At 44.6% G+C, this 26,133-nt stretch overlaps 1 protein-coding gene across 1 annotated transcript in view; it reads right to left on the bottom strand.

Annotated features, from left to right (window-relative positions):
* The window catches only part of LOC142557964 (luciferin 4-monooxygenase-like), a 104,824-nt gene that overhangs the window by 43,743 nt on the left and 34,948 nt on the right, over positions 1-26,133 (bottom strand). The window contains exons 4-5 of the mRNA XM_075670141.1: positions 14,117-14,223; positions 11,818-12,017 (exon numbers count right to left, since the gene is read on the bottom strand). Of these exons, the coding sequence (XP_075526256.1) occupies positions 11,818-12,017; positions 14,117-14,223 (307 nt within the window). The remainder of the gene's footprint in view (positions 1-11,817; positions 12,018-14,116; positions 14,224-26,133) is intronic.

Raw genomic sequence — 26,133 nt, 5'->3', positions numbered from 1 at the left:
GGGTGTCGGTTATGCAATCAAATCTTCGTAGCCGTCTCCGTTAAGTCTTGACACCTGCCGAGTCGCCTGCCGTCCGAGTAGCTAATGGCAGTACAACAGTCGTGACGGGAATGTGCGCCGCCCGTGTTACCATTTCCGGCCGTCCAGGGTTAGTCCTGTTCACTGTACTGGCCGAGTGTCCCCACGAAGTGATTCTTGGAATCGGCTTTCTGACGGCCCATTCAGCACTTATTGACTGTGCAACCGGCACCCTTCGCCTTCAACTGCCCCATTTATTTGCTGACCCGACCGACGACCGCAACTCCCGCCTTCGTTATTGTTTGACTGCAACATGACGCAGCGACTTACGTTAGATGTCGCCTTCTCCACCACTTCGAGATGGTCTCTACGTGGTGACCCTACTTTGCGGCGTCCTCGTAGCTCACGAAATAGCACTACCAGGCTCAATTGTAACTCTTATCGAGAATCAAACGTGGCTTCCTCTTCTGAACTTTATTTCGTGTCTTTGCTTCCTGAAGGTGTATCTCTCGTTGTGCTGTGATTTTTGGAAGACTGTGGAGTAGCCGCTCTTACGCTCGAACCACGATTCGACACTGCTGCAGATCCTGCCCCTCCTACTTCACGCAACGACAAGTTTACGCTTATGATAGCTGCGGATTTACGACCCGCTTACACCAACGCCCTTCGGTGCATTCTGATGTCCTATGAAGACATATTTAATTATGGCAATCGCCCGCTTGGTCGAACCCGTGTCGTCACCCATCAAATCATCATTATTGACGCTGCTCCTATACACCGGCGGCCCTACCGTGTGCTTGCGGCTGAACGCCAAGTTATCCAAACGGAGGTGGACAAAATGCTCTCCAAAGCTACTATCGAGCCTTCCTGCAGTCCGTGGGCGTCACCTGTCGTTTTGGTTAAAAAGAAGGACAATCCCTGGATAATTTGTATCCATTACCGTCACCTCAATGAGATTACAAAAAGGACATGTACCTGCTTCCACGTATTGATGACGCGCTTGACTGCTTACATGTTGGCAGTTATTTTTCGTCAATTTATTTGTGCTCTGTCTATTGGCAAATCGCAGTAGATGAATGAGATCGTGAAAAGACCGCCCTCTTCATCCCAGATGGTCTCTACCAATTTAAAGTGATACCTTTTAGACTCTGTAATGCCCCTGCTACCTTCGAGCGCATTATGGAGCAGATGGACCACATGCCTCTGCTACCTAAATGACGTCATTGTTTTTCACCGGCGTTTGAGAGCCACCTCCACCGTCTCTCAGCTATTCTTATTGTTTTTCGACGAGCTGGCCTACAACTCAATGATGCAAAATCCCATTTCGGCCACCGCCAAATACGACTACTTGGTCACTTGGTTGACGCTCTGGCGTCCAGTTCGTGCCGTGGGTGAGTTCGTGCCGTGGGTGAGTTTCCACTTCCGCGTTCTTCTACCGATGTACTAAGTTTCCTAGGGCTGAATTCCTGTTTTCGGCGATTTATCCAGAACTTTGCTGAAATCGCTTGTCCTCTCACGTAGCTCCTCAAAAGGATCACCACTTTTCACTGGGGACCCGAACAGGCGGTCACATTTTCAACGCGTATTAGTCGCCTTATAAATCCACCCGTGTTCGATCATTTTGATCCGTATGCCTACACATAAGTTCGCACTCATGTCAGCAGCCTCTCTGGCGATATATTGTCCCAGCGAGAGCGGGACACTAATCTCGTGATCACGTATGCCAGGCTTCTTTTTTCAGCCCCAGAGCGAAACTACTCCATAACAGAACATGAATGCTTAGCCCTTGTTTGGTCCATTGCTAAGTTCCGTCCTTTCCTGTTCGGTCGGCATTTCACCGTCGTGACCGATCATCATGCCTTATGTTGGCTATCCTCACTCAGAGAGCTGACATGCCATCTTGGCTGCTGGGCAATGCGCCTGCCAGAGTAAACCTTTTCCGTGTGCTACACGTCGGGGTGGCTACATAAGGACGCCAAATGCCTCTCCTACTATCCTGTCCAACCTCCCCATGGCACTGAAATCGATACAGATACCTACGTTTTGTCGATATCCGACTTCTCACGCATCGAATACGACCAGTGTCGTGACCCATATTTGCGGTCTATCCCCGAACGCCTTACCTAGGAGCAACAGCACGCTTCCCTCCGTATGTTTGTTCTCCAGGACGGGACCTTATACCAGCGCACTATGAATTCACATGGTGCTAAACTACTTCTCGTCGTTCCCCAGCATCTGCGCTCGCCAATTCTCTTGTAGTTCCACGATGTGCCCACTGCCTGCCATTTGGGTGTCTCCCGTACGTACGACCTTGTGCGCAGGTGATTTTTCTGGCCTAGACTATAACGCTCTGTTCGAAGCTACGTCTCTGCCTGCGAAATTTGCGAACGCAGCAACAAGCCTCCATTGTTGACCGCTGGGCACTTTCAGTTTATAGATATCACCAGTGAGCCATTTTACTGTGTCGGCCCGGACCTCATTGGCCAGTTTCCAACTTCCTCCTCGGGCAACAAGTGGGTTGGCCTGGCGACAGAGTATACCACGTATTATGCCACAACCCGAGCCCTCCCTACGAGCTGCGCAACCTATGTGGCTGATTTTCTCCTTTACGAAGTAATCCCACATCATGGTTCCCCACGTCAGCTCTGATAGAGGCCGCTGCTTTCTTTCTAACGTTGTCGACGACCTTCTTCGCTCTTGCTCCCCATCCCACAAGTTCACCACGGCTTACCACCCAGAGACCAGCGGACTTACCGAGCGTCTCAAGCGTGCACTCACGGATTTGCTCTCCGTGTACCTGTCTGATGCTCAATGGGATTGCGACTGCACCTCACCCTTCGTGACGTTTGCATACAATTCGTCGCGTCACGATATTACTGATTATTCTCCGGTCTATCTACTATATGACCATGACCCACTCCTGCCTATTCACTCGCTGCTCCCTTCCGATGCCAACAATACCACGTTCTATGCTCACAACGCCATTGTTTGCGCGGCCACAGCACGTCTCATGACCGGTGACCGTCTTCTGGCGTCTCAGAATATGTAAAAGCACCGTTACGAGAGTCGTCGTCGGGACGTTAATTTCGGCCCTGGGTCACTTCTCCTGCTGTGGTTACCATACCTTCGCGTCGGCCTTTGCGAAAAACTGCTGCCGCGATACGTCGGGCCGTACCGAGTTCTTCGCCAGGTCACCAGCCTCATATATGAGCTATCGCCTGTGACTTCGACGTCTTCCACCCCTCCAAGAACTGACATCGTGCAAGTTTGGCGACTAAAGCCCTATAAGTCGCACACTAGGGAGCGTCGAGACGATGCTTAGGCCGCCTGCGGTTAATGTCACGTGCGATTTTGAGCTGCTGTGGGCAAAAGGACGTTTGGAGGTGAAGAGGTGGTTGAAGTGTTTCGACGATCGGTAGATGGTATGAACCTGGCTACCCAGCTACAACCTTGTAAGTGGACATATTGTAAGTAGATATATTTTCTCCCCGTACCAATATATATATATATATATATATATATATATATATATATATATATATATATATATATATATATATATATATATATATATACGTCTGAGCAATAGAGCTAGATGACATGTCTGAGCGCAATATAGCTAGATGGGATAACATACTAACAAATGCTTCACTACAACTCACCCGTGTCGTGTTGGATCACTATCGTTCTTCCAGTAAGAAATTCAAGAACCAAGAAAAGAAAATTGCTGCGAGCTTAAACTTGTCCTCTAGCCAATCCGCCGCATTAGAGGCATTCGCAACCAAAAAACGGAATGAAATCTACGCATTGACAGCCAAGAAACTGTCCCGCGACGGTGTTGTGTGACCTTCTGGAAGCCACGCAAGGTACTCAACTCTGCCCCTTTTAAAACCAAACCTCCAGAAGTACACTCCGGCACTTCTTCGTCATCCTCTGCCCGTAGGTTTGCCCATCAGGAGCCGAATAATATTGTTAATATGTCGGACATTCTGCTAACAGCTGAGGAGTGCAGTGTTCTACGTCGTGGTCTTAATTTTTGTCCAGCAGCAGGTGGACATCACGAATTTCAACTACTGAAAGATTTAGAAAATTTCGCCCGTAACTTACGATTGCGCGAATACTTCCATTGCCGCTCCAATTCAAGCGATCCGAAACACGCGTTACCCTCTGGCAAGTGCTGGGTCCCTCCTACAAATCGCGATAGATTATTGGACATGTATATCAAAGCAGTACAACGAGAAGTTCTGCAATTGTGTCAAAAACAAGCACCCTTCCGCGGTTATTTGTCCGCCAGCGAAATGAAAGCGCTAGATACGCTGTCCTCTCGCAAAGACATCGTCATTAAGCCTGCTGACAAAGGTGGTGCCGTTGTCATAATGAACAAGTCCGATTACGCCGCAGAGGCCAACAGACAGCCAGCAGGCGGGACGTTTTATAAACGCCTTGATCATGACCCCACTGAGCAATATAAATCTCTGATCAAAAGCACAGTGCTAGATCTCGTCAAGAAGAAAAAGGTGCCCGACAATGCGGTTCATTCTCTAATTCCACTAAGTCCTGTTGCTGGTCGTTTTTACCTTTTACCTAAAATACATAAGATAAACAACCCAGGTCGTCCCATCATTTCTGTATAGGTACAGTCACAGAAAATTTGTCCAGCTACGTAGATTCCCTGATTAGTAATATCCCAGCTACGTTGGCCTCTTACGTAAGAGGCACTACCCACTTCCTGTCGGATATAATCGATCTCATTATTCCTCAAGGTTCCCTCTTGGTCACACGCTTGGTCACACTTGATACTAACATTCCACATTCTGATGGCATCATGGCAGTCGTCAATTGCTACGAATGTGTATCACCCGAGAAACTCATCGATAGCGACACATTGGCAACTTTGCTAGCCCTTAATTTAGAACTAAATAACTTCGAATTTGAAGGACAGCACTATGTGCAAGTTAGTGGGACGGCTATGGGTACGCGAATTGGCCCCAACTACGCCAATATATTTATGGGTCAGCTAGAAGATAAATTTTTGCTAACCAGGACGTTAAAATCTTTTTTATTACAAACGTTACATTGACGATGTTTTTCTGATTTGGCCTCATGGGGAACAGGAACTGCTTTCTTTCATATCTGACTTTAACAATGCCCATCAATCCATATCATTTTCTCACAAGTATTCTGCATCTACTATTAACTTCCTTGACGTCAGCGTTTCAGTGCTAAATGATAAACTATCTACTGCCCTATACAAAAAGCAGACAGATAGATGTCAATATTTGCACTTCGATAGCACTCACGTTAAACATTGCAAGACTAGCATTCCTTATAGGCAAGCCTTACGTTTTAAAAGTATTTCTTCTGAGCACTCAAAGTTTGAAAAGGATTGCGGTACCCTAACAAACGCTTTAGCCAAACAAAATTACCCACCACAGTTAATTGACGAGGCAATAAAACGCGCAGACGTGCGTGACCGAAGGACGCTTCTTTGCATTAAGAACAAACCGACTCCCTCAGCCCGGACAAATCTTGTCCTAACCCACACTGCGTCAGTCTCAAGTGTTTCGCATGTATTAAAGAAACAGCACAATATTTTAATGCAAAGTGCACGCCTCAAAAACATATTCTCTGATCCGCCTAAAGCAGTATACCGTAAAGCTAGAAATATTCGAGATACACTAGCATCATCATCTAACACTGACTGCCCTGATGCCATCGGATGCTATCCTTGTCGAAAACCGCGATGTAAAGTATGCCCCTACATGGTCACATCGCAACAGGTTACTAGTACATCTTCAAACTTTTGTTTAAATATCAAAGGCGATTTCGACTGCGACAGAAAAAACGTAATATACATGCTTGAATGTACGCTCTGCAAAAAACAGCACATCGGACAAACAGAACAGCCTTTCAGATACCGCTTTAACAATCATAAATCCCACGCTAACACGTTGCCCAACCTACCCATCTCAAGACACGTGCATCTTCCTGACCACTCATTTGATAAACTTAGAGTCGCGTTGCTTGAATCTGGATTTCGTTCAAATTATGATAGAGACGCCCGCGAATCCTTCCTTATCTATAAGTTTGATACCGTCGCGTGTGGTATGAATGAATGTGTAGGAAAATTGAGTTGCCTGTCTTTGTAGCCCGTCACTTGTCCCTTCTTCTACTAGTACGTCGCTATTCCCCTTTTTCTGTGTCTGTGTTTCCTTGATAACATAGCACATATTGAGCACATATTGACGTTTTGTAGTCACGTGGTGATTGGTTTCTACAATTCATTTCGTGCGTTCTTATGCTTTGTATTTTAAATGATATGTTTGCAATCGCCATCGGTCTATACACGTGTCAGCTGTCCTTTGAATGATTCAGATGCATTTCGTTCGCCCATGTTATTCGTTTTTCATGTAAACATATCTTCATTTGGTTGGTAGGCACATGTATATTAGCTGTACTGACACCATGCAATGTATTCTGATGAAGGCCGGATCCCGGCCGAAACGTCAATAAACCGCTTCATACGCGCGTCTACTTCACTGTATGTATATATATATATATATATATATATATATATATATATATATATATATATATATATATATATATATATATATATATAATTGAGGAAAGGAGAGTAGCGGAAGTTGGAATCGCTTTCAGTTTCGGTCGTTGCAGCACGAGCACTTTTGAACAGGCGCGGACCAATTTTTTCGAATGCGATCAAGAATGACCGCTGCTGCAATGCCCAACATTCTGCGTCGAGTTGATTGAGAGTAGTTATCCCGACGGTGCAGACGACTCTCTAGAGTCGCAATCTACTGGGTTGGGATCGTGGAAAATCGTGGTCAACAGTGACCGCGCAGAAACTTCATATCTAGATTACATTCGATCGCTATCCAAAGTGCCTGTCTGGCAAAGGTAGAAATTATCGGCTTCGGGTCTTAGGGAAGTTGCAGTCGTTGTGTCGCGTAACACTATCGTAAACGTGTCTCTCATGGTACTTACGAGGCATCCGCGAGAGTTTCTTTAAACTTTATAAGTATGGCAAATTTTTTACCTCTTTCTTTCTTTTCGTTTTTAACATTGTGATCGCATCATATTACGCCACTAGCTCCACCTGCAAGATCCTGCTGGCGTACGGCGGTGTCACCCAGCTGAGCCCCAGGTTCTACTAATAATGATGTGCCCTAGTTATACGCGAGAGCCCGCTTTACTGTATATAGAGCACAGATTGACTAGGCATCCAAATGCAAACAATTGCGACTCATTAGACTTTGACAACGAGAGCGGTAGTGCACGCTTGTTTCCTGTCCTGTTGGCACTACCAGCCCTAAAATATGTGAGAATTCACGGACGGGTGCTGCTCTTCGGGTTTCTAAGGCAGTTGTGGCACTGAACGAAAGGCTTGTGTGAAACAGACAAAGTCTTGCGGCCCGTACTCTCGTGCACAACACGTCGACGTGACACGCGTGTTGGCGACATTTTATTTGGCTCTCGCGCGCTACGCTGTTGTGCAGCGTCCGTAGCACCGCCTGACCAAGGTTGTGGAGTCTATAGCGGACTTCACCCGCTTAATGGGTATCCATTTAATGGACGAAAAATATAAGCCTATACCGAAGGCAGTGCAGTCAAAATCCTTGCCAACAGCTCTAGATGTCAGGAGGCAGGAATGCGAGAACACAGAAGTCTAGGCGTGTTGCGCATACGCAAACACTTCACAGAGTGCAAGTAATGGCAAGTGTGTGCGAGGTCGGGGGTAGAGAAAGGTCACTTCCATAAATAAGAGCCTGCAAGGTCATTCGTCGTATACACATGCATCGAAAGTTGGCGGTGCAAACTTCGGTCCTGTCTTATCATCACTTCCTCACGGCTGACCCATACTGGCGACAATGTAAGCGAAAGACAGCTCTGGCCGCTGAGGAAGCGAGAAAGGAATCGGAGTAGAATAGTATCAGTTTCCTTACCAAGCATTATGGTGTTCCTACCCGAACAATGCCATATCAAAATGTCTCATAGCAGCATTTTTATACCGCACGATTTGCCATGCGGCAGTCTACAAAAAAAAATTTGGGAGCATCTTAGAATCCTGTAACGCGTGCAGGCGAAGGTGTGCTGTACACATGGTAGTTCTATAAGTTATGCTATCGGAGGCGTCCGACTTCTTGCGAAACATAATGAACCGCTCTTTGAAATAAACTTATGGCGATCCCTTAATACAAAAGCTAAATGTTCTTTCGTTCTCTCTTTCTTTCCGCTTTCTTTCGCCGGATCCTTCTTTCGTTCTTTAGTGGTTTCCTTCGTTCTTTCTTTCATTTTTCATGCATATTCAGTCATTGCATCTTCGCTTGCTCACGGGGGTATACGCCTATCCTGAAGACGATATTTTTTGTCTCACTGGACAAGACGCAGCCTTTTTCGGGTATGAGTCATTGCAACGAGCTACTTGAGGCTTTCGCCATTGTAAATATCTGCAGTTCATCGTTCTTATCATCCGGATTGAAGCGTCCGTAGTCTCTAGGTTCTTATGCATATAACTACATGCATTGAAATCCGGGAACTTCAAATGACTTTCACTTTTGCTTTTGTCCCTGGCACATCCACATAATGAACCGATCAGACGCGAAGGTAAGGCTAATTTGGCGAACTTCACATGGCCTTCAGGTGCAGGTTTCCTGGCCCAGGTGAGAGAAGGAGCAAGCGACGCCCCAGCCCCAAGTTCCAGGAGAGAGGGTTTGTTCAGCCGAGTTAGATTACTAGCCAGGGATCAGACCCAGATAGGCAATACAGCTAGTATGTCTCGTGGGAAGAGATATTTGGCTGGCGAAAAAAGGACGTAAGAAAGGGGACGAAATCTGCTGTCGAGTGAAGGAGCCGGGGAACCTGTTGTCTAAATAATATAGGGGTTGTTCAAGGTATATTTCGACGGTTAACTAAAATGACAGCGGATGTCATACATAATCCTTCCATGAAGTGGGAGGCTTATTGCAGTAGTCCAAATTTTATTACAGGATATGGCTGTAAACAGATGTCCGTAGGCTGAGCCATCGAAAAGGAGCACAACATTGCAAGGCCTTGGTACAATATCTGAAAAACTACAACTTCCCTGAAACTATTTGCTATCTATAGTAAACATGCTTGGGTGCGATATTGAGTATAGGTTGTTTATACTCTCACAAAAAAGAGAAGCGTTTGGCTACATGCTAACGCAGTAGACAATAGTCATGACTTCGAGCGTACCGGAATCTTGGAAGAACGCTAACATAACCCTAATCCATGAGAAAGGGGACGCCAAAGACTTGAAAAGTTATGGACCGGTCAGCTTACTGTCCGTTACATACAAAGTATTTACTAACGTATTCGCAAATAGAATCAGGCACACCTTAGAATTCTGTCAACCAAAGGACCCGGCAGGATTCCGTAAAGGCTACTCAACAATAGACCATATTCACACTATCAATCAGGTGTTAGAGAAATGTGCGGAATATAACCAACCCTTATATAAAGCTTTAATTGATTTCAAGAAAGCGTTTGATTCAGTCGAAACCTCAGCCGTCATGAAGGCATTATGGAATCAGGGTGGAGACGACACGTATGTAAAAATACTGATATATATCTATAGCGGCTCCACAACCACCGTAGTCCTCCATAAAGAAAACAACAAAAATCTCATTAAAGAAAGGTGTCAGGCCGGGAGATACGATCTCTCCAATCCTATTCGCAGCGTGCTTAGAGGAGGTATTCAGAGACATGGATTGGGAAAAATTGGGGATAAGAGTTGACGGCGAATACCTTGGTTACTTACGATTCGCTGATGATATTGCCTTGCTTAGTAACTCAGGGGACCAATTGCAATTCATGCTCACTGACCTGAATAAGCAAAGCAGAAGGGTGGGTCTAAATATTAATCCGCAGAAAACTAATGTAATGTTTAACAGTCACGGAAAAGAACAGCAGTTTACGATAGGCAGCGAGGCACTGGAACTGGTAAGGTAATACATCTACTTAGGGCAAGCATTGACCAGGGATCCGGATCATGAGACTGAAATAACCAGAAGAATAAGAATGGGATGGGGGGCGTTTGGCAGGCATTCTCAAATCATGAACAGCAGGTTGCCACTATCCCTCAAGAGAAAAGTATATAACAGCTCTGTCTTACCAGTACTCACGTATGGGGCAGAAACCTGGAGGCTTACGAAAAGGTTTCTACTTAAATTGAGGACGATGCAACGAGCTATGGAAAGAAGAATTATGGGTGTAACGTTAAGGGATAAGAAAAGAGCAGATTGGGGGAGGGAACAAACGCGAGGTAATGACATCTTGGTTGAAATCAAGAAAAGGAAATGGGGGGAAGGCATGGGCAGGACATGTAGTGAGGAGGCAAGATAACCGATGGTCATTAAGGGTTACAAACTGGATTCCAAGGGAAGGGAAGCGTAGCAGGGGGTGGTAGAAAGTTAGGTGGGCGGATGAGATTAAGAAGTTTGCGGGCACCACATGGCCACAATTAGTACATGCCCCCGGTACTTGGAGAAGTATGGGAGAGGCCTTTTCCTTGCAGTGGGCATAACCTGGCTGATTATTATTATTATTATTATTATTATTATTATTATTATTATTATTATTATTATTATTATTATTATTATTATTATTATTATTATTATTATTATTATTATTATTATTATGAAACGAGGTCAACGCGTCAAATTTACGACTGCCGGCACGGTGTTCTCGTACAACCCGCCGTAGTCATGCACAAGACGAAACAAAGTGCCACGTTCGAGAATTAGTACTGTTTTCACGCAATCATTGAACGAAGGCCTCTGCTTGCTCTCTTACGTTGTATAGAGACACATCAAGCCAATGCTGAAATGCCGTTGCACGTAACCACAGAAAGACTTACCTTACCGATCGGGCAAACAGATAGTGAGCAATGTACAAAGAAAAAATGCTCTTATGATGTCATCCTGTATTCTAATTGTTCATCGCCACCAATTCTAGTAGCCCGAAGACAGTTTACTTGTTTTTAAGGTGAACAGAGACGGCTGTCTGAAAGGCACCGTGATAAATTTGAAATACTTTAATTTAAAAGGTCATGTGCGCTTCCCTTCTATACCTAAGTTAATCGAAAAACCTCCGTTAAACAACAATGCCTCAAATATTCTACATTCCTATATAGACGACGTAGAACACGTAGTTCTGCGCTTACGTAATGCGGATGTGGCGCGTTCAGCGCCCACCGCGGCAAGTTGTTTTTCCATCCAAGCTCATTTCAATCAAGCTTACCACTTCCACACTTAACTGGAAAGAAATAATTTTTCCTATGTTCCCTAGGCTCTATATGGTTGTCACTAGCGCAAAGTGCGTCCCTCAGTTCCCCTTCTTTTGGTTAAACTGTCCCGTACTTTCAGTCGTATTCACTTTTTATTAGCGCAGTCGTTACTTATTTGCTAATTTTAATCTTCCTTTCTAAAATATGAATTAACGTGTATGCAGTTACTACGGGTCTTGCTTCTGCTACCGACCAGTGTTGTGATCTCGGCTTGCAGTGTACGCAGTCACATACTGACAAAAGCTTTTGTAAACAGTTGCAAGTTCTAGTGCCAGGAAAAAGGAAACCCTGGCAACAAGCTCATTCAGCAATTCTTATATGGAGGCGTCCATGACAGCCCTGCTTCCGCATATGTTAGGAACTCACGGGCTCACGGGAGTCTTTATCATCATACCGACTGCGCTTTAAAATACTGGTGGCCGGTCACAAATATTTTGCCGAGTCTTCTGCACTGCGCGAGTTCTCACCCGAAAGTCACAAGTTCTGCGATGAAGTTGCGGTGACTTATGAGGCCGGCCTTGGGCAAACCAGTAGACCCACTGGAATGGAACACAATTACAACGTCCTCTCGGTCAGCCGGCGTTGGTCGCTTGAAATGGTTCCGAGGAGTCTTCCTAAGCTCCGCGATGTTCGCCATGCCTTCGCGCTCACCAGCTGCCACCAGGGCCTGAACTCCAAGATGAGGATGACATATCAGTTTTAGTCAAATAGTGAAGGTAATATGGCATCTAGAAGTCTCCACTAACCACATATAAAGCAAAATACGTGATATTCTGCTAACTCTACAAGTAAGACTCCGAAAAATGTAATGTTAGTTAAATCCTTCTGTCACTTCCCTATTTGCCAGTAATTGTAAAATGCCTTGCTCCTATGAATTCCAAGTTTTCATCTTGCATGTTTTGTTTCGTAGACATTTTACTGTTTGATTACTCTTTCCTAAGTTGTTTTTTAACGTTACTGTTTAAAACCAGTTTTATAATGTGTCACTCCCACCTGATCTTTACCGCTTGTCATGAGAAGTACGTCGTTTCGCGGAAACTCATTTGGAGAAGATGTGGCTTCATAAAAAATTACAATATCAAGCACTGACAGAGGAATCGCTGTTAAGGGAGAAATGATAGTGGACCTAGGTATTCAGCTGCAAGTGCCTCTAACATTGCAGACTTTTTAAGCAATGTATTTCAAAGTTTTCAAACCTCCTTGCAATAAATGCACCATTTTACTGCGCTAAGTTTGGCAGAAAAATATTGAATGCGTTTGAAAGTCACAAAATGTATGCGTTGATATTTTCTTACTTTTCAAAGAACATTTCCGAAATGTTTGAGCACAAAAAGCTCCAAATTTTTATAGTAGTTTCATACGCACTGGGCGTTAATAAATGAAGTAATTCTAGGTTTCACCATTCCGTAGTAAAAAATAAGAACTTACATAACAAGGACGCAAATTTTAAACCATTTCCTTAGGCAAAGTTGTTAACAAAATGTAAGTTCTGATGGCAACCATTTCATTCCCTTCAGTAGGTACCAAAAGCATTTAGCAACAATTCACAAGTAAACATTTATTCGGAATGTACAGCAGTTGCAGAGGACATGTTCCTTTTGTAGGCAAAAGTGTTGTTTTCAGAAAACGTCATTTAAGGTTATAATTTCCCAGAAATTTGCCTAAGACGTTTCTGATGCGTAATCTTCGCGATTGTTTTCTTCGGATTGCCCTTTAATATTATTTCCGTCACTCGCCTTGATTTACATACTTTTATTGATTAAGACGGAAGCCATAAAGTCTGCCTATCTTATCATATCATGGTCCGTGATGCTCAGGACAGCATTTCAAAACGCGCCTGATGTAACACCAAAGGTCTCCAAAGCACTCTTCTTGTCATTTTTGCCATCACTCTAATTAATTGCACTATAAACAGTGGTATTTAAAAACGTTGTTTTTGGGCATACATCAAACAAATGGCTTCCGCGGGAACAATCGCGCCTGTTATGATGCCTTTTGGCTGTAAAGTGAAAAGAGTAAATAACTACGGATACTATATTTCTAGCCGATCGTACAAGTAAATATATTGATACATTTTAAATGAGGAGTAACTAAGCTTGCGTGGCTTGCGTGACTAGAAGGTGGCATCATGGAGGAGCGGCGTGTTTGGCGTCATCTTTAAATACCTTCCAAAGCTCAACTGACGATGTCACTGGGTGCAAGGATTTCAAATGGATGTTGGCACATTTTGGCGTTAATGTAAACAACAGCATTTCAGTCGATTTTACTATCTATGTGCCTCACGTGAAAGGGAAAAACTAGCACCCTGCAAATTCTAGCACGAAACTTCGGGTGGATGTCAATTTCCCCCTTTCATGCACTTTCATCCACCTTGCGGGCTTCCGCAGAAATGATCCGCCAAGTCGCCCTGACAGAAGAAAATTTTCAGCTGACGGGAAAGGACCCATGTTTACGTCGAAAGGTCCATATAACGACTATAAAAAGGCAGGCCTCATAAACCAGAACTCGTAGGATAATTTCTAGGCTTTTAGAAATAGCAGACGAAATAGATTTACCATCCAGAGCTTCAGATTCAGTGGTATGTGCATTGAGATGAAAACTATATTTGAGTTGTATTCGTATACGAGGCCCAAAGCAGGCAGTTAGGTTTGCTTCATCATTTTCAATCCAGTTTAACGTCTTGATGTGCTTTGACGTCACTGCGAAATAGCTCATTTATGATGTGGCAAAATTAAGTGCGAAGGACTGAGCAGACGTCTGGCATACCTTGACGGAGGGCACGTTCTGGCATGCTTCTTGAACTTTGTCAGCGCTTTCCATGTCACAGTAGATGACACTGGGTTTCGTCGTCATGAGAACTCGCGTCATCTCCCCTGTGGTGAGAATGACAAATTGAAAGGTGACTTTAATGACGGTTTTAGTAACGTACTCACGCCTTGAAGTAACGGCGCCCAGCTACTGTACAAATTTACATTGCTCGCCTGCCCTGAAACACCTTAAAGTTAAAAAATATGTCCAGCAAATTTGGCATAGGAGGCCAGCAACATACTTGGAGAAATGTTTAGCATCAGGCACTGAGCATTCACAAGTCGCTATTTGGACAGTGCAAACACCCACCGGTCATGTTCTTCTCCTTTATTTGTTACTTACAAAACACCTACAAACCAACGCCGTTGTTCACTTCCCTTTATTAAGCTTGAGGATTCCATAAAGAATAGTATGATGTTCTTGATGCAAGAGTAGGAAGCATGCTGAACATTTTAGGGCTACTTATAATCGTTACCTAAAAGCTCTTATTCTTAACATATAATTGTGCTCACCTTCAATGTCCATGACCGTATCCCACGTGCCTCACTTGATCGTCATGGGAAAGTTTAGCGATGTAGTAGTCATTTTACTTTATTAAATTGTTTGGGACTTTCAAAGATATTCATTGAGATATTAGGAAAGCAAATTATTATTGCTGATATGATAGCTCTTTCGAGGCACTCTTTAATTTCGCAAGTAAATGTTTCTGCCACGGACGCCTAAAAGAATCCGGTTGGCGCTTGCCTTTCTCAGAAGGTCGTTGAAGAAGGGGACCCTGTTGCATTCTTCAACAAAAGTTAAACCCTTGCACAGCAGAATTGCTCTACCGGGAAACGGGAGGCATTCGCGATCGTATGGGCATTAGTGAGCCTAGACACGTGGCTTTTCGGCAAAAATATCAGAAGTATGATTGATCACGACCCACTCACTTTCTCAGCCCGCTCGGCTCCCTACCGTGTAAGGCTCATACGTTGGACAAGTATAAAATGGAAATCGTTCACACAAACGGTGCGCTCCGTAAGGCTGCAGATGCCCTTTCGGAATTTAGTCAGGAAATATTGAAACGAGTAATTCTTTTCTCTTGGACGCTTTGTTTGTTCTGAAATGCAGCGAACATGTTTATCAATGTTTTCGAGTAATGTCTTTTATTGTGCGCCTCATTTCTACCTAATATATTCTGAGATGTGTTGTTACATGTAAAGCATTTCTTATGTTTTATTTGAACATACTACAGGCTTTATCGACCTTTGCAGCAGTGGTTACAAAGGTAAAACCGCAGCAATCCAGAACAGAAATGAATGGTTTTAACGTTGGTTACAAAATATTCCTTGTCTAGCAGTGCTATTGGAGGAATTAGAGGGCAGTAAAAGGGATATAATAGGGCTGGGTGAAATTAGGAGGAAGAAAGAAGCCTATAAAGTGCTAATAGGCGGGCGCGTCCTGTGCTACCGAGGCTTAGCGGAGAGACGAGAACTAGGAGTCGGATTTCTGGTTAGTAAGGATATAGCTGGTAACATACAGAAATTCTATAGCGCTAACGAGAGGGTGGTAGGTCTTGTTGTGAAGCTTAATAAGAGGTACAAATTGAAGGTCGTACGAGTCTACGCCCCTACATCCAGTCATGATGACCAGGAAGTCGAAAGCTTCTATTAAGACGTTGAATCGGCGATGGGTAAAGTCAAAACAAAATACACTATACTGATGGCCGACTTCAATGCAAGGGTAGGCAAGAACCAGGCTGGAGACAAGTCAGAGGGGGAATATGGCATAGGCTCTATGAATGGCAGGGAGAGTTATTAGTAGAGTTTCCAGAACAGAATAATATGCGAATAATGAATACCGTCTTCCACAAGCGGGATAGTCGAAAGTGGACGTGGAGAAGCCCGAGTGGCGAGACCAGAAATAAAATAGACTTTACACTCTCCGTTATAACCCTGGCATCATACAAGATGTAGGCGTGCCCGGCAAAGTGCGCTGCAGTGATCATAGGGTGGTAAGAACTCGAATTAGCCTAGACTTGAGCAGGGAACGGAAGAAAATGGTACATAAGAAGCTGATCAATGAGTTAGCGGCAAGAGGGAAAGTACAGACATTCCAAACCAAGCTACAGATCAGGTATTCAGCTTTAACAATACAACCAGACGCAACAAAAGCGAGCGAACGAGAGGCACTCACGTGAACTCTCGTCTCGTTTGTGAAGTCGCGAAACCAAAAAAGAAACTGACGCGAGATCTCGCTGTCGTCGCGGAAAAACGAGAAGCGGCGGCGGATCCGCCGATGCGCGCGTCCTCAGATGAGAACTCGCTTCAATCGCCGAATTTTTTTTGTAGTGTGAACGGGCCTTTAGACATGATCCCCGTAAGCTATCGCAGGAGACAAAAGATCTGATCAAGAAACACCAATTTATGAAAGCCTCTAACCCTTCAGCTAGAATAGAACTGGCTGAGCTTTCCAAGTTCGTCAACAAGCGTAAGACAGCTGACATGAGGAAATATAATATGGATGGAATTAAACATGCTCTCGGGAACGGAGGAAGCCTAAAGTAGTGAAGAAGAAACTAGGAATTGGCAAGAATGCGATGCATGCGTTAAGAGACAAAGCCGGCAATATCATTGCTAATATGGCTGAATTCTATAGACGTTTGCACAGTACCAGTCGCACGCACGGCGATAATGGAAAAGAAAATATTCTAGAGGAATTCGAAATCCCACTAGTAACGCCGGAAGAAGTAAAGAAATCCTTGGGAGCTATGCAAAGGGGGAAGGCAGCTAGAGAGGATCAGCTAACAGATTTGTTTGAAGGATGCTGGCCAGATAGTTCCAGAAAAACTGGCCACCCTCTAAGCGCAATGCCTCATGACTTCGATCATACCGGAATCTTGGAAGACCGCAAACATAATCCTAATTCATAAGAAAGGGGACGCCAAAAACTTGAAAAATTATACAGCGATCAGCTTACTGTCCGTTGCCTACAAAGTATTTACTAAGGTAATTGCAAATAGAAGCAGGAATACCTCAGACTTCTGTCAACCAAAAAAACAGGCAGGATTCCGCAAAGGCTATTGAACAATAGACCATATTCACACTATCAATCAGGTGATAGAGAAATGTGCGGAATATAACCAACCCCTATATATAGCCTTCATTGATTACGAAAAAGCGCTTGGTTCAGTCGAAACCTCAACAGTCATGACGGCATTACGGAATCAGGGTGTAGATGAGCCATATGTAAAGATACTAGAAAATATCTATAGCGGCTCCACAGCCACCGTAGTCTTCCACAAAGAAAGCAACAAAATCCCAATAAAGAAAGGCGTCAGACAGGGAAATAGGATCTCTCCAATGCTATTCATAGCACGTTTACAGGAGGTATTCAGAGACCTAGAGTGGGTAGAATTGGGGATAAAAGTTGATGGAGAATACCTTAGGAACTTGCGATTCGCTGATGATATTGCCTTGCTTAGTAACTCAGGAGACCAATTGCAATGCATGCTCACTGACCTGCAGAGGCAAAGCAGAAGGCTGGGTCTAAAATTAATCAGCAGGAAACAAAAGTAATGTTTACCAGTCTCGGAAGAGAACAGCAGTTTACGATAGGTAGCGAGGCACAGGAATTGGTAAGGGAATACATCTACTTTGGGCAGAGAGTGGCGGTGGATGCGGACCATGAGACTCAAACAATGAAAAGAGTAAGAATAGTGGGCTGGGGTGCGATTGGCAGGCATTCTCAGATCATGAACAGCGGGCTGCCATTTTTCCTTAAGAGAAAAATGTATAACCGCTGTTTCTTAGCAGTACGCACGTACGGGACAGAAACCTGGAGGCTTACGAAAAGGGTTCTACTAAAATTGAAGATGACGCAACGAGCTATGCACAGAAGAATGATAGGTGTAACGTTAAGGGATAAAAAAGAGCATATTAGGTGAGGGAATAAACGCGAGTTAATGACATTTTAGTTGAAATCAAGAAACAGAAATGGGGGGGAGGATGGGCTGGACATTTAATGAGGAAGGCAGATAAACGATGGTCCTTAAGGGTTACGGACTGGATACCAAGGGAAGGGAAGCGTAGCCGGGGACGGCAGAAAGTTAGGTAGGTGGTTGAGATTAAGAAGTTTACAGGAACAACATGGCCACAATTAGTACATGACCCGGGTAATTTGAGAAGTATGGGAGAGGCCTTTGCCCTGCAGTGGGCGTAACAGGCTGATGGTGATGATGGTGACAAGACATTCCCAGTATTACAAATAGAGCACTGTTCGGGAAGTCGTTCCAGTTACAGATAGCGGAGGGAAATTGAATAAATATTCACTCTTTCCCTCCGCTATGCATAAAAACGCGGCTAGCAGGTCGGCGAACTACCTTTCTTTTGATATGTTGGATTTTGGTTTGCTTTCGCCGAGGGCTTTTGTATTTTTCGGTAGGGCTGGTTCTCTTTTTTTGTGTCGGCGCTTACGTTACTACAAGTGGTGCGAGTAGGATAAGTTCACAGTATGCTTCGCCATCTGAACATAAATTGTATTTTTGCAGTGTGTTCATGTAGGTATGGCAGTTTTGCATTTAATCCAGGATATTACAGCACGCTGATAGAATATACGTCAGCTGTGTGCTATTGACGGTCGAAACCGCGCAGGCTAGGGCCGTTAAGGTACCATGTCCCAAATTCTCCCATAGAGAGAGCTTGTGGAAACCGAGAGAGCTTGGAGCGTGTCTCACATGCTAGTAAAATTACGTTATGTGTGACTTGACATGTAGAAGTGCAGTTTTTGTTTATGTGTGTGCCTGTACCGCCATCAGGATATCGCCGGCAACGTCTTCAACGGGGATGGGTTGAAATTGGGAATGTCATTGTAGCATAAGTTCTTGTTTTTTTGTGCTGTTGAAAGAACGCGATTCTTTTTTTCTTATACTACGTGGACAAGATATATGCATAACATTCTTGAGCAGGGAGGAGTCAGTTTGATAATGTAGAAGTTGGGGCACCTGCTGCGGTTAGCCATGTTTTCTTAGCTATCTTCTCCTCAGTGGGTGTGGCTGCAATGACGCCGAGGTCCTTCACAAGAGCACATGAGGCCATTCATGGAAGTTATGTTCAGCGCTGTGACGTTCACCCCAAACCTGGATAACACGAGAAATGATAACGCACGGGTGGAAAGTGTGTTTCTGGAATTGTACCGGGACAGCAGGTCCTCAAGCGACGAAAGTAATTCCGCTGGATGTGGCTTTTTCAACCCATGTTATTGCAATGGGCCACCAACAGGTATCATCATCATCATCATCATCATCATCAGCCTGGTTACGCCCACTGCTGGGCAAAGACCTCTCCTACACTTTCCCAACAACCTTATTTATTTATTTATTATTTATTTACAGATACTGTCGGTCCACATCAGGACCAAGACAGGAGTGGTAACAATATATCAACATACAGCAAGCAGTGAACGGAACAATAGAATACAGTGATACAGCAATATATGCGCTATTGTTGGAAATATTCGGACAAAAGTTCGGAAAACTGGTCGCGGGTCCCTGCCTTTACAATGTTTGCAGGGATACAATTCCAGTCCCGTGCTGTCGAAAGGAAGAATGAGTATTTGTAGAAATGCTTGTGAAATCAATTTTCCTTAACGTGTCTGCTATGTTTATTTCGCACTATGTGGGTCTTAGATTCATTTATGTAGCGAGACTTATCAACAAGCAGAAGCTCATTAATGAATAAATAGAAAAGGCTAAGTCGTTTTTCGTTCCTCCTGACAGTAAGTAGGGGCAGGTTTGCTCTCGCGTAAAGTAGTGTTACGGCCTCTTGCCGGCGGTATCGCGAATAAATACTAATTGTACTAATGTACTTATGTACTAATTGTAATTGTATTTAGTACTATCGTACTAAATGTACTAATTGTGGCCATGTTGTTCCTGAAAACTTCTTAATCTCATCCGCCCACCTAACTTTCCGCCGCCCCCTTCTACGCTTCAAATCCCTTGGTATCCAGTCCGTAACCCTTAATGACCATCGGTTATCTTCCCTCCTCATTACATGTCCTGCCCATGCCCCCCCATTTCTTTTTCTTGATTTCAACTAAGATGTCATTACCTCGCGTTTGTTCCCACACCCAATTTGCTCTTTTCTTATCCCTTAACGTCACACCTATTATTATTCTTTCCATAGCTCGTTGTGCCGTCCTCAATTTAATAGAACACTTTTCGTAAGCCTCCAGGTTTCTGCCCCGTACGTGAGTACTAGTAAAATGCAGCTGTTATATACTTTCCTCTTGAGGTATAATGGCAACCAGCAGTTCATGATGTGAAAATGCCTGCCGAACGCACCCCAACCCATTCTTATTGTTCTGAATATTTCCGTCTCATGATCCGGATCCGTGGTCACTACCTGTCCTAAGTAGAAGTATTCCCTTACCACTTCCAGCGCCTCGCTACCTATCGCAAACTGCTGTTCTCTTCCGAGACTGTTAAACATTACTCTAGCTTTCTGCAGATTAATTTTTAGGTCCACCTCTCTGCTTTGCCTCTCCAGGTCAGTGAGCATGCATTGCAGTGGGTCCCCTGAGTTACTAAGCAAGGCCATATCATTAGCGAATCGCAAGTTACTAAGGTATTCTCCATTAACTCTTATCCCCAATTCTTCCCAATCCAGGTCTCTGAATACATCCTGTAAACATGCTGTGAATAGCATCGGAGAGATCGTATCTCCCTGCCTGCCGCCATTCTTTATTGGGATTTTGTTGCTTTCTTTATGGAGGACTACGGTGGCTGTGGAGCCGCTATAGATATCTTTCAGTATTTTTAGATGTGGCTCGTCTACACCCTGATTCCGTAATGCCTCCATGACTGCTCAGGTTTCGACTGAATCAAACGCTTTCTCGTAATCAATGAAAGCCATATGTAAGGGTTGCGTATATTCCGCACATTTCTCTGTCACCAGATAGATAGTGTGAGTGTGGTCTATTGTTGAGCAGTCTTTATAGAATCCTGCCTGGTCTTTTGTTTGACAGAATTCTAAGGTGTTTCTGAATCTATTTGCGATTACCTAAGTAAATACTTTGTAGGCAATGGACAGCAAGCTGATCGATCTATATTTTTTCAAGTCCTTGGCGTCCCCTTTTTATGGATTAGGATTATGTTAGCGTTCTTCCAAGATTCCGGTGCGCTCGAAGTCATGAGGCCTTGCGTATACAGGGTGGCCAATTTTTCTAGAACAATCTGTCCACTATCCTTGAACAAATCTGCTGTACCTGATCCACCCCAGCTGCCTTCCCCCTTTGCATAGCTCCCAAGGCTTTCTTTACTTCTTCCGGCGTTACTTGTGGGATTTCAAATTCCTCTACACTATTATCTCTTCCATTGTCGTCGTGGGTTCCACTGGTGCAATAGAAATCTCTGTAGAACTCCTCAGCTACTTGAACCATCTCATCCATATTAGGAATGATATTGCGGCTTTGTCTTTTAGCGCATACATCTGATGCTTGCCTATTCCCAGTTTCTTCTTCACTGCTTTTAGGCTGCCTCCGTTTTTGAGAGCATGCTCAATTTTATCCATATTATACTTCTTTATGTCAACTGTCTTAAGCTTGTTGATTAAATTGGAAAGTTCTGTCAGTTAAATTCTAGCTGTACGGTTAGAGGCTTTCGTACACTGGCGTTTCTTGATCAGATCCGTCGTCTCCTGAGATAGTTTACTGGCATCTTGTCTAATGTAGTTACCACCGACTTCTATTGCACACTACTTAGTGATGCCTATAAGATTGTTGTTCATATCTTCAACACTAAGGTCCTCTTCCTTTGTTACGGCGGAATGCCTGTTCTGTAGCTTGATACGGAATTCCACTATTTTCCCTGTTACCACTAACTCATTGATCGGCTTCTTATGTACCAGTTTCTTCCGCTCACTCTTCAGGTGTAGGCTAATTCGAGTTGTTACCATCCTATGGTCACTGCAGCGCACTTTGCCGAGCGCATCCACATATTGTATGATGCGAGGGTTAGCGGAATGTATAAAGCATATTTCATTTCTAGTCTCGCCATTCGGGCTCCTCCACGTCCACTTTCGGCTATCCCGCTTGTGAAAGAGAGTATTCATTATCCGCATAATATTCTGTTTTGCAACAGCTACTAATAACTCTTCCCTGCTATTCCTAGAGCCTATGCCATATTCCACCACTGACTTTCTCCAGCCTGCTTCTTGCCTACCCTGGCATCGAAGTCGCCCATTATTATACTGTATTTTGTTTAAACTTGATAGTGTATATTTGTATCGCTTGAACCTTAACTTTTTGGTAGGCTTTGTGGCGGGAAAAAACAACGAGCAAAGCAAAACGTTAATTCTCCAAGTCTGCTTTTCGCTTTCTCGTTTTTAGCACTTGTTTCTTTAATGTTATACAGAGAGTTATTCAAACAAGGGATCGCAGTGGCTATGTAGAAAAACTTTTGTACAACATTCATGTGGGTGATTCAAAAATACGAAGATGATGTGTCTGTCTGCAAATTGCCGCCCAATATAACAAAGAAAAATTCGTTCAGAAAGCTTCAAAACCTCGTCTGTATTAGCGTCGTGGCGCAATAAACGCATTTTCAAGTTTCGAACAAGAACCTAATGGCTATGAATATCAAAGGGGAGGATCTATAAATCTGGAGTCGTCTGTGCAACCTTGTTACATACAGTGTTCAAGAACAGTAATACGAATCAACGAACATGCTTCTTGAAACGGTTCAAAATATTTTCAAGGGTATACGTGAATAAAATCCATATGAATCGAAAGAATTCATCGCCTTGTAGACACAAATAAACTGGCGGTTCTAGGGCCCGACCCCTAATTCTGAAAAAAACTGCTCGACTATCGACACACAGTTACAGTCCTTAAACGCCGTGCGATTCTTAAATGCTGAGGTTTCTGTGTTAGTGAATGCTCTTCTCGTAATATTTGTCAGTTTAGACACAAGATGTGGGACACAACAAAATAAAATCGGGATAAGCAAACAAGGGTGACACCAGCGCACGATAATGCGTATAAAGGGATGCCTTTTTGCCTTGATGGTGACCCTAAAACGTAGTTGAAGTGAAAAAAGAATGAAAAGAGCACGGAGCAAGGAACCTTCGGAAAGCGAGTGGCTCGCTGTTGACAGAAGTAACCTCAGTGAATGTCAGTAACCCCCCCCCCGCCCCCCGGAGTCCAATGTGTTCTTTTTTCATGCCGAGAAGATCTAATGTAAATGTTTCTGCTGGAGATTCGTTGTATTTTTGTATATTAGTCTAACACTGAAATGAGCTGTAACCGCGTTACCAAGATTAAATTTTGCCCATACACATTACTTTGTGGGAAAAGTATAATCATCATCATGATCATCACGATCATCAGCCTGTTTTATGTTCACTGCAGGGCGAAGGCCTCTCCCTGCGATGTCCAATAACCCCTGTCCTTCGCCAACTGATTCCAACTAGCGCCCGCGAATTTCCTAATTTCCTCGCTCCACCTAGCCTGCTGTCGTCCTCGACTGCGTTTCCCTTGTCTTGGTATACATTCCGTAATCCTAACGGTCCAACGGTTATCTAACCGGCGCATTACATGATGTGCCAAGCTCCGTTTCATAATCTGGATGTCAAATAGATTATCGTCTATACTCGTTTTCTCTCTGATCCGAACCACTCTCTTTCTGTCTTTTAATGGTATGCCTAGCAATATTCGTTGCGTCGCTCCTTGCGTGGTCCTTAACTCGTTCTCAGCTTCTTTGTCAGCCTCCTAGTCAGTGCCCCATATGTCAGCACTGGTAAGATGCACCGATTGTACACCTTCCTTTTCAATGATAATGGTAAGCTTCCAGTCAAGAGTTGACAAACTCTGTAGTATGCTATCCAACCCATTTTTATTCCTAAGTGAATTTCCTCCTCATGATCACGGTTCTCTGTGATTAATTGACATATGTAAACGTACTCCATCACAGACTCAAGAGGCTGACTGGCGATCCTGAACTCTTGTTCCTTTGCCCGGCTATTCATCATTATCTTTCTCTTCTGCATATTAATCTTCCAACCCCACTCTTGCACTCTCTCTGTTAAGGTCCTCAATCAGTTGTTTTAACTCGTCTGCGTTATTGCTAAATAGGACAATGTCATCGGCAAACCAAAGGTTACTCAGATATTCGCCGTCGAACCTTACTCCTAAGCCTTCCCAGTTTAATAGCTTGAGAGAGAGAGAGAGAGAGTAAAACATTTTTATTAATAATACTTGAATTTCGAGAGCAGTGTGAGAGGAACCCTCAGTCCAGGGTCTTTAAGATGATTCCGGCGATGTTTAGAGCCCGTTGTATCACAGCTCGGAGGACCTCGGGAGGTCCGTCGCGGAGGGCATCGTCCCACAGCTCTTTGTTGAGTAGGGGGCAAAGGAGAGTTGGCAAGGGAGGAAAGAGGTTTGCAGTGCACTCAATCGTAACGTGGAAGATTGTGGGCTAGCTGCCACAGCCAGGGCAACGATCTGCATAACAGTCTCGGTAGAATTTATTGTAAGAGACAAGATTTGGAAAACTTGCGGTTTGTAACTGGCGTAATGCCACTGCCTCCTCCCGCGAGAAGGACGGCGGTGGTGCGACGTGGGTGCGACGAAAGTGTGTATAATGACGGAGTATGTTTTTGTAACGAAGCAAGGGATCCCTCCACTCTGAACTAGTCGCCGCATCACGCCGAGTCGCCCGGAGGGAAATTTCTCGGGCAAACGCATGTGCGCGTTCGTTACCCGGCAGCGAGGTATGACCAGGGCTCCAGAGTAAGTGGATGCGGGGAGATGTGGTTTGAGAATCTGTTTGAGAATTTGGTGCGCCGCTCTCGGGATGCCATGTCCTGATAGGAACGCCCGGCATGCCTGTGGCGAGTCCGTCAATATATACGCTTCCTCAGGAACACGGATGGCGTATCGAATTGCAAGAGCAACACCGACAATTTTTCCGTAAGCGGCATTTGTTCCGTGCATTGCAGCAGAGTCTCTCAGCGATTCGATGCCAACCAAAACTACCGAGGTATAGGCCTCTTGAGTGCGTGATGTGTCCGTGTATAAAGTATGTGTTTCCGGGATATTTGCAAACATGCGGCCAATGTATCGTACACGGGCTTTGCGCCGCCCTTTGTCATGATCGGGGTGCATATTACGTGGCAATGGATGAATACTTAGTGCTTGGCGTATCGCTGACGACAAGATCGTTGGACGGGTTTCAGACTCAAGGGGTGCGACAGAGTATCCTAACCGTGTGACAAGATGGCGGCCAGTAGGAGTGAGTAGGAGGCGCCGGCGATGGCTGTCCGAATGTGCCTCTAGCAGCTCGCCTATTGTGTTATGTGTCCCTAAGTTAAGGAGACGGTGTGTGGAAGTATAGTTCGGGAGGTCATGGGCCAGCTTCGTTGCTTTGCGAATCATTGCGTCTATTCGAAGTGGTTGCGCTTGGGTCAACCGCTGAAATGGGAGATGGTATGTAGGGCGGCTGATGACGCATGCCTCCACCAAGCGCAGCAGGTCTTCTTCTGGAAGGCCCGAGCGCCTGTTGGAGGCCATCCGGATCATGGCCAGAATTAGATCAATCTGTCTGGATAGAAGGAAAACAGTGTAGTTTGACCTGCCATCCGCTTGGACGTGTAGGCCGAGGATACGAGCACGATTAACCTGTGGTATCGGTGTGCCATCCACGTGCAGAGTGATAGGGGGAGTAGAGGAACGGCTCCGGGGGCGAATGATATTGAGCTCCGACTTTTCCAGAGCACATCTTAAGCCACATTTTCTCGCGTACTCGGAAACTGTATCGACTGCTTGCTGCAGTCGGTCCTTGATGGCTCCGTCGGAACCCCGTGTCGACCAGATAGTAATGTCGTCCGCATAAATAGCGTGGGCGACATCAGGGATCTGGTCGAGTAGCCGGGGGAGCCCTGCGAGCGCGATATTGAATAGATTAGAGGAAAGAACTGAGCCCTGGGGTGTCCCCACGT

Source organism: Dermacentor variabilis, chromosome 9 (assembly GCF_050947875.1).
Source record: "Dermacentor variabilis isolate Ectoservices chromosome 9, ASM5094787v1, whole genome shotgun sequence".
NCBI lineage: Eukaryota > Metazoa > Arthropoda > Arachnida > Ixodida > Ixodidae > Dermacentor > Dermacentor variabilis.
This window is presented reverse-complemented; position numbering and strand designations above follow the sequence as displayed.